Source organism: Elaeis guineensis, chromosome 5 (genome assembly GCF_000442705.2).
Source record: "Elaeis guineensis isolate ETL-2024a chromosome 5, EG11, whole genome shotgun sequence".
NCBI lineage: Eukaryota > Viridiplantae > Streptophyta > Magnoliopsida > Arecales > Arecaceae > Elaeis > Elaeis guineensis.
The window spans coordinates 5,219,811-5,228,526 of NC_025997.2; the positions used below are offsets into that span (position 1 = coordinate 5,219,811).

Genomic DNA, 8,716 nt, shown 5'->3' on the forward strand with positions numbered 1-8,716 from the left:
TTGAAGACGCCCATGCGTGAATAATATGATACTTAACTGTAGTAAAATAGGACGCGTATAAACGTGATTTGACAAATATCATGCGACTGAAATGGGGTTAGCTAGACTTGGTCAGGCTCCTTACTTTTGCATCCACTCCTTTTTTTTTTTTTTTTTCTTTTTTTTTTCTTTTTTTTCTTTTTTTGGTAAACATCCACTCTGTTTGCTCTTGTGCGTATACAGTTAAAAGAAGCCATTCAAGTTTTTGCAGACATGTACTAAATTAAACTATCGGAGACCCTAATCATAATAGAGGGCAATGCATAGCAAAGTACTCTGATAACTGGCCATATTGATTGCAAATGCTTCCTATCAAACCTGAAATACTAATACACAATGTCACGTTAAGAAGATATCTCCTTCCTGTAATTGATCACTGATACGATAAGATTATCTAGATTGGGTAAAGAAAAAAAAACACAAGTTTGTGAAAATGCAAGCTCGGTTATCACCAAAGAAAAATCAGTTTCCCTGCACTCCCTTGGTAAGAACAGACTGGGGGCATCAGAAATTTTCAGCATATACTCTCAAGTATCAGCATCAAGCTTCGTGCCCGCTGCTTTCTCTGCCTCATTCAAGACGAATGCTTTTAGTGACTCAACATCTCTTGGGCCTGCATATCATGTATAACAATTTCCACCAAGTCTGGTAGTTAGCAGAGGTGATCCATCCAACCATCGGTCAAGTAACAGAAGGATGACCCAGACACAAAAAAGAAACAGAATATCAAATATATAGAGCGGCTATCAACCAGAAACAGACATAAATAGCCATAAGCTAAATATGACGTACATTATTTCACCAATATTCTGCATCTCACATTAAAGTTTAGAGGGACTTCCTAACCAGACTAATAAATGCTGAACTTTGCTGTCTGCTTGAAAAGTATGGTTACCTTTTAGTTACCAACACTTTAGTATTCGTTTGGTTCACAAATCCTGAATAATTTCATGATCAAACTTATCCTGGGCAACATAGTGTTCAAATTGTGATTTCCTCGAGTTAATTTAGGCTTTTTTCCTCCTACATGCATTATGTCATTTCTTCAAGGTGTTTCCACATACTAGATATGCATCTCAAGCTAGAGTAGCTTTTTACTATAGGCAAGCAGGCAGGCAGACAAACTATAGTCAGGGGGTGATCTGTTCAGATCTGCTAGAGTAGCTTTTTACTATAGACAGGCAGGCATGCCTGCCCACGCGCGCGCACACACAGACACATGTGTATATCCAAATCAACAAAAGTAACGAAAAAAACCACCAAATTTCATCAACTAGTTCATTGTAGAGGAAATTGTTTAGAAACATGTTAATGTGCCTCAACAAATATGACTAAAAGTTACCTTTGTATTTTGCAAATTCTTCTCCATCATAAAATATCTTAAATGACGGGTATGAATGGATGTCCAGCTTGGAGCATAATGGTTTGCTTAAACTGCAGTCAACTTGTCCTATCTCTATTTCATCTTCACCTTCAACAGCCCTTCCTAGGTCCTCCCAGAGTGTTCCCAAGTTCTTACTGAGAATGAACAGTCTATTAGCAGCGATCAAGATAACCAAAATACTACTCAGAGTTATGCTGTATAACACATGCATGCAGATCGCTAGGTCTAAGTGAAAAGTATACCATGGATCTCTTTTTTCCTTATTATAATCAGAAAATGAAAACAGTTAACACCATCTCTAGGTCATGGAGATAAATTGATATCCATGGGATATTTACCAGTGTTTACACCAAGGAACGCAGAACTGCACAAACCACACAGTGTCTTTCTCCTTTACCTAAATAACACATTAAAAACATAAGATCAGAAATAGTAATTAACATATACATTCATCGATAAGAACATATTGAAAAGTTTATAGAACAAGTATATGAGGTTACTAAACAAAGACGCAAAACTGCAATACTCAGTGTGCAGGCCCATTTATGCTAAAAGTTATCATGAGACCCTAATTAAGCTACAACAAAGACGCAGTATAATTTCCTCTCCTATTTGATCAGTTATCAACCATTATCAGAATTTTTTGGGAATTCCATAATTGAAAGAATATTATAGGTATAAACCTTTCATGGAAACAAACAAACCAAGTTATATGCATACAATTTCTAACACATAATTTGGCACATAGCAAAATTTCACTTTTTGTAATTATAAATTCAAAAGTCAAGATTGTTTAACAGCCTCAACCTGGCTATGTAATCAAGATAAAATTAAATTATATACATAATTACATAATTATATACCTGATCAACGTGGATTCTTAGAATTCAAACTAACTACTAGATTGATGGACTGAAGTTAAATGGCAAAAAGAGGATAGACAATTATTCCTACCTGTAGGCATCGGTAAACATAATCAATTTTGTTGATGAACTATGAATAGGCTAAACATAAGACATGAAAAAAAAAATCACAAACTAAAATTTTCCAGTGTAGGATCTTAGGCTGGATGAATTCTAGGGTAGAAAAGTGTCCTGATCAAAGCTTGAGAATCAGTATGCAAGGTATGAAAAAATTCAGATCTGTTGTAAATCTATACTCGGTGAGAAGGGAGAAAAAGAACTATAAACAAATAATAAGAAAGAGAAGTCAGAATAAAAGAGATAAAACAGAAAAGGAAAGACCGGAGTGGTCAACTTTACTTTTTGCCACAGAAAAAAAAAGAAAAAAAGAAAACAGAAAGAAGAAGCAGCCAGGATAAACTTTCCTACCTCATAAATAGAAGTTGCCAGCTGCTTCAAGTTAGAGAGTCCTAGTTGAGCTCTTATATATTTAGCAAAAGCAAAATGTGAGATATAGAATACATGTATCTCCAAAAGACCTAAAGTATTAGAAAAGAAATTTCAACCATTTCCCACTGATCTTCATCCTGGAGATCCTCATAAGTTCAAAAAATTGGCATATGCATCCAGAATGGACCAGTAAACAGTTTGCCAATATCTTCAAAATTTGGGCCCATTGAGAACCAAAAAAAGTATGGATCTAGCTTCTTAGGCACATGTACTGTGACCTTCTGGCCTTTCTCCCCTTCTTTTTCATCACCTCAACCTTTATTTGACATCCCCTTGTTGCTAGAAAATTTCATGCCTATGTTGCATACATGCAAAACACCTCAAAGGATTCTTTCTGCCATCATCACTCCTAAGTTTCCATTAACCATTTCTAGCTTGATCCTTCTTCCACCATAAGAGTCAAAAATAACCATTTCTAGCTTGATCCTTCTTCCACCATAAAGTTAAAAAAAAAAAAAAAAGGGCTGGAGAAGAGAGAACAATCAATACATCTAGTATATACCAGGAGAAAATAAAAACATTTAATAAAAAAATTGCAGGTTGAATTCAAAGAAGCTATCCATGATCGAAGGTATTGCAAGGCGAGTCAATCAGTCAAATATGGAATAGATCTTCCAACCCTCTTACAGGTTGTTTTAGTAATATGGCAGGCCACTATCCTGTCCATAGTCAACTTTGCTGCAACCTAGCATAGACTAGCAAAGGGACAACTTTAGATTTAAAGCCAGTCGATCCATTTGGTCAACCCTTACCGATGAGATGAGGTTTGTGGTTAATACAGACTATATTAGCCATGGAGACCGAAGATTCTTTAATTTAATGGGAATGAAATACAATCAATAAAAAGATAAAAAATTAAGTCAATCTGATGGAACAGCTTTGATAAGGAGAGAAATCTAATGGCAAAGAGTTAAATGCAACACATAATTAGGATGAAGAAAGGCTTAAACTCAATATTGAGAGCTACTATAAATTAGTAACCAAAAAAAAAAAAAAAGGGAAAACCCAAGAGATGAAACAAAGAGGCAGGAAATATTAAAAACTGATATTGCTCTGCATAAGCTCTGAAATGTCAGACAATTAAAAAAGTGCACAGTATGTAATCCTTATGCATCAAAGGTTGCATCCTACTCCCGGAAGCATGGTTGGGAGCTTATGATACAAGTCCCATGCATCAAGACAAAATCAAAATCATAGGATGTAAGAAGTGTTTGAATAATTACAACACCGTCTGAAACGAGATGACTTGCTGATGTTTAATGAGGAGAATCATCAAATTGTTGTAGGACAAAGAAAATACAGTCACGAAGAAGGTTAACATAAATAAAAGCTGTTTTGCAGTTAACTACAAAAGGGGTAAAAAAAACCCGAACATGAAACAAATCAGAAAGTGATATGCTACTAAAAATCACAAACCAGCTCAAAGGAGTCCATACCCATGCATAAGGTGTGAGTTTAAGTATTACACACTTCAGTATTTCCTATATATCAAGCGACCGTAGCCTCATACAATCAAGGCTAGGTTTGGAGCTCAAGGTATATTTTGCATAAAGCCAAGTCGTGGAAAACATGACCTGGATTTTGACAAAAAGGCAAGATTTGAAAAATTTTAGTCTTGGACAGGCCATTCGCATCATCTCCGAGATGGAATTTCATGAAGCCACTGCCAAGTTCCAACAACTAAATAAAAATAATAATTCCCTTAATTAAACATTGCTGGTTGCCAATAGAATCTATAATTACATGCTGGTTTGCTTGGCGCTTTGATGCTCATCAAAGCCATTTCATAAATTTTTCTCACAGAAATACGTTGCATCTTAAAAAACGGCCTTTTTTATGAAGTAATTGTCATCATAATTCTCGCATAAATAACTTATCTATGTACTCACAAAAAAATCGAAAAAGGAAAAGAATCACGCGTCATATTGAATTGAGGCTTCAAAAGGGGTAAAAATCATTTTTACGGCACAAAACGTAAAGACGGTCTCGATTTGGAGAAGAATCGATGAAATCCCTACAGCCCAAACTACTCAATTACAATTTTCCCTTTGATACTTCGGAAGGAAAAAAAAAGGATAGAAATAGATCAAGACCAACCTAATCGAGAGGTTACCTTGTCCGTGAAGGATTCTGCGGTGAGCGTGAGAACCTCGGCGTTTGTTCGAAGGGAGGCGTTCAGAAAGAAGAAGAAGAAGAGGAGGAAGAAGAACGCACGACAGCGACGGAGGACCGGATCCATGGTTGCCCTTCGCTGTGTCCCGCAGCGGGCTCTTCAAGAACGTCTTCGGCAGTGAGGGTACTCGGCTCCTCGCTTTCCTCGATGCCGGGCCGATTCAATGTCAGCGTCCGGTCTGCCCTAGGCAAATTTGGACCGGAGTCACACGGTCCGCAATAATTGGGCTAGTCGACGGCAATTGGGATTTGCGGCCCATTTTGTGTCCTCTATTGTGATCCTGACTGTGACCGAGGGTTGCGTGGCTTAGGAAAAAAATTTTTATAATCGAATTAATTATGAAAAAAATTATAATCAAATCATCATTATCTAAATTTATTTATTTTTTTTAATATTTTAAATTTTAATATGCATACAAATATGTATAATTATTTATTTTTTATAAATATTTTTAAAATATATTCGATCATAATCCTTCTACGATCGATCGATTATAAAAATTTTACTCGTGACTAAGCACCATGGCTGCGAGTCTCAAGCTAAAAGGAGACAGTGGGTTTGACCCAAAAATAACTCAGTGAGATATGGTAGAAAGAAAATGATAAAATTAACAACAAAATGTGATCGCATCATTTCATGTTGTGGCATTTTATATAGTTTTTAAGTTACAAGCTTTACGAGGGGAGACAAGAAATTTTTATAGGTTCCTATTTTGCATATTAATTTTTTTTTTTTTTTCCTCTTAATCTTTCATTCTGTATATAGTCATCTCAAGATAGGTAATATGATCACTAGATGATATGCATCAAAACAACATCGTATGAGCCAAACAAAACCATTACATGGTGCACGAGACATGCAAAGCAATCACATAATTGGGAGGCCACCATATATAAATAGGATATATTGAGATAATTGTTTAAAAAAATTTGTACAAAATTTTTGGCAGCATAAAAAAAAAATTGAAAATTTCAATACGAAACTTAACACATATTTGTACAGATCTTCACATATTCTCCTATCTAAACCATGATATTCTTATTAAACTAAAGACTCAAATCTATTTAAATCTAATCATAAGCATTATGAATGGCCCATAATAAGCTTCAATAAATTTATACTATAATGTGCCATGTCCATATGGACTATAAAACATATTCATTCTGGTATCATTTGAAACAATTCAAATCCCATGTAAAAAGACTAACAAAAAAATATTATTTGCATTATTTAGACCGCATAAATATACAAGATCTACTTAATATAAGTGTGACTAAACGTATGCTCACACCAATCTTCACAATTACATTTGGCTCTAAAATATCTCTCACTTTATTGAAATGTGAACTTTGAACATCTGCCACCGCTCTAAATGTTGACTCGTTTGGTAGGGTTAGATCCCATTTTCTAAGATTTTCTTTCAGAGTATCAAACTCTTGACCCTTTGATGCTTGCTGATGCCTCCACTAACGCATCGTTGTCAATGGGTAAAAAGCCGCATTTGCATCATACTTACTTCCCTCCGAATGCAACCTATTCTGTGAAACGAATTAAGATTTTGCCTTGGCAAATACCAGGTGGAGCTTGGGGGGAAAGAAATCAGGCGACAGATACCAAAAAATGCGCATTAGCAACAGCTTGTAATCATTGGCTTCCGGTGGTCTTCCATTTCGTAGTAGACTTGAGAGTGCCTCCGCATGTGCACCTACCAACTCCCACCATCATAACCTTTCCTCTCGGTTTATTTTTTTCTCTTTTTTTTTTTGAAAAAAATACTCCTTTTAAAACCCTAATTCACGAAGTCAAACCTACCACCTCCCCTCCCGGAGGCACCATGTTCTTACCAAACATCCAGACAGGCAGGAACTGAGGAAAGATGCCTACGAAGTTTCCGCTAAATAAACATCTTCGTGTTCTGGCTCTGACGCCCACGGGCAGTCCTATCATTTGATTTATCTTTTTTTTTTTAATTTTTATACGGACCGTATTTGATTTATTCTCGGAATCAAAATTAAAATCGAAATAAAAATTGATTGAAATGATAATACGATTGATTTTATCCTCTAATATCTTTGATTAATAAAATTAAAATAAAATAAAATTTAAATATTAAAAAATAAAATTTGAATTTTTATGAATCTAAATGGGTTCTAACTAAATAGACGAGAAGAAGCTTACTCATTTCTATTTTATAGTTTAGCTCCTTCTAATTAAATAAATCTTTGTTGTTTTTCTTAAAACTATATAATAATAGATTCCTTGCAACCAATTATGCATGCGCTGGAGTTGGATAAAAACTCCACCTCACACATGTATGCACAGATGGTGCTCCAATTAAAAAGTTGAAACAAAAGTTATACAACGACAGGTTCCTTGCAACCAATCATGCATGTGGATAAAAACTCCGCCACATTCATGTATGAATGGGTGGTGCTTCAATTAAATAATTGAAACAAAAGTTGCTCAATTTTGTTCCAACCATAACAAAATCTTTCGATCAAGAAAGATTTTGATGTATAAAAATTTTACAATCAGTCAAGATGGATCTCAATCCGGATTCAATTCAACATTTGAGGTATTATCTGTTTTGATCGATGGATCTTATGATTTTATCTTCAAAAGATGCCTCACATGAAAAGAATGATTTCCTCCTTATAAGTGCGAGTTTCTCTTGATTCACAATTAATATGAGACTATTGATGTCTTCCATATTATTAGAACCATAATAACTCTCTAATTTAGTATGCCCATAATATAATTTTCAAAACTATACAACGGTCAATCCCTTACAATCATTCGTATGTGTGGATAAAAGCTCCTATCTCATTCATATATTAATGAGTGGTGCTCTAACTAAATAGTTGAAATGAAAGTTACTTATTTTCATTACACAATTTAATTCTTCTAAATTAAATATATCTTCGATACGGTTCTCTGAGCTATGCTGCAGTCAATCATTTACAACTAATCATGTATATGGATAAAAGCTCCGTCTTATCTAAGTAATGGATGGTGCTCTAATTAAATAGTTAAAATAAAAAAAAATTAAATAATTGAAATTAAAGTTACTTATTTTCATTCCATAATCTAGTTTTCTCAAATTAAATATGCTCTCAGTGTAATTCTAAAAGCCATGTATTGTCAATTTTTTGCAACCAATCATGTACGTGGATGAAAGCTCCATCTTATCCATATAATTGATGGTGCTTTAACCAAATAGTTGAAACTGGGGTGATTCATTTCCATTCCACAGCCTGCCTCTCCCACATTAAATATATCCTCAGTGTAATTCTCAAAACTATGGAACGATTTTTTTTTTTTTTAACAACTAATCATGCATCTGGATGAAAGCTCCACCACATCTCTGTAGAATGGGTGGTCCAAGCTTCCACCACTCGAACGAATAACAGTCCGGGACGAAGACCTTGGTCTTGCTCCGTACCCGTCCATCAAACCACCATAACTAATCCACCTATCGTTCTCAATCTGACTCATGGTTCCTCCATAACAAATCAAATCATATCAAATCAACTCAGCTCATTTTTTATGTCGCATTGCCCGTAAAAGAGACGGTTCGCCTACCGGCCCGAGACTAGTCGGACTCTCGCGTGCACTGGACTACTTGCTGGTCCACTGCCGCACTACACCGGTCGCTGACCCAAGAATTACCGTTGCTATCGTCACCCTCCAACGGCACCCCAAATTCCG

The 8,716-nt window shown here is 35.4% G+C and overlaps 1 protein-coding gene across 1 annotated transcript; it reads right to left on the bottom strand.

The window, feature by feature from the left end:
• Nucleotides 1-311: 311 nt before the first annotated feature.
• LOC105044643 (protein disulfide isomerase-like 5-1) lies at nucleotides 312-5,177 on the bottom strand. Its single transcript, XM_010922609.4, has 4 exons — nucleotides 4,949-5,177; nucleotides 1,762-1,820; nucleotides 1,382-1,557; nucleotides 312-652 (listed from the first exon to the last, which is right to left on the bottom strand). The coding sequence occupies exons 1-4, from the start codon at nucleotides 5,072-5,074 to the stop codon at nucleotides 567-569; spliced, it is 447 nt and encodes a 148-aa protein (XP_010920911.1). The 5' UTR covers nucleotides 5,075-5,177; the 3' UTR covers nucleotides 312-566.
• Between the last annotated feature and the right edge of the window lie 3,539 nt (nucleotides 5,178-8,716).

What these genes read in the sequence shown, in the direction of transcription:
- LOC105044643 (XM_010922609.4), bottom strand. Translation starts at nt 5,074, where the DNA reads ATGGATCCGGTCCTCCGTCGCTGTCGTGCGTTCTTCTTCCTCCTCTTC. An exon ending in CAGAATCCTTCACGGACAAG is followed by an intron (nt 1,821 to 4,948) that starts GTAACCTCTCGA and finishes TGTGTTATTTAG; the next exon opens with GTAAAGGAGAAAGACACTGT. An exon ending in AGAATTTGCAAAATACAAAG is followed by an intron (nt 653 to 1,381) that starts GTAACTTTTAGT and finishes CATGATATGCAG; the next exon opens with GCCCAAGAGATGTTGAGTCA.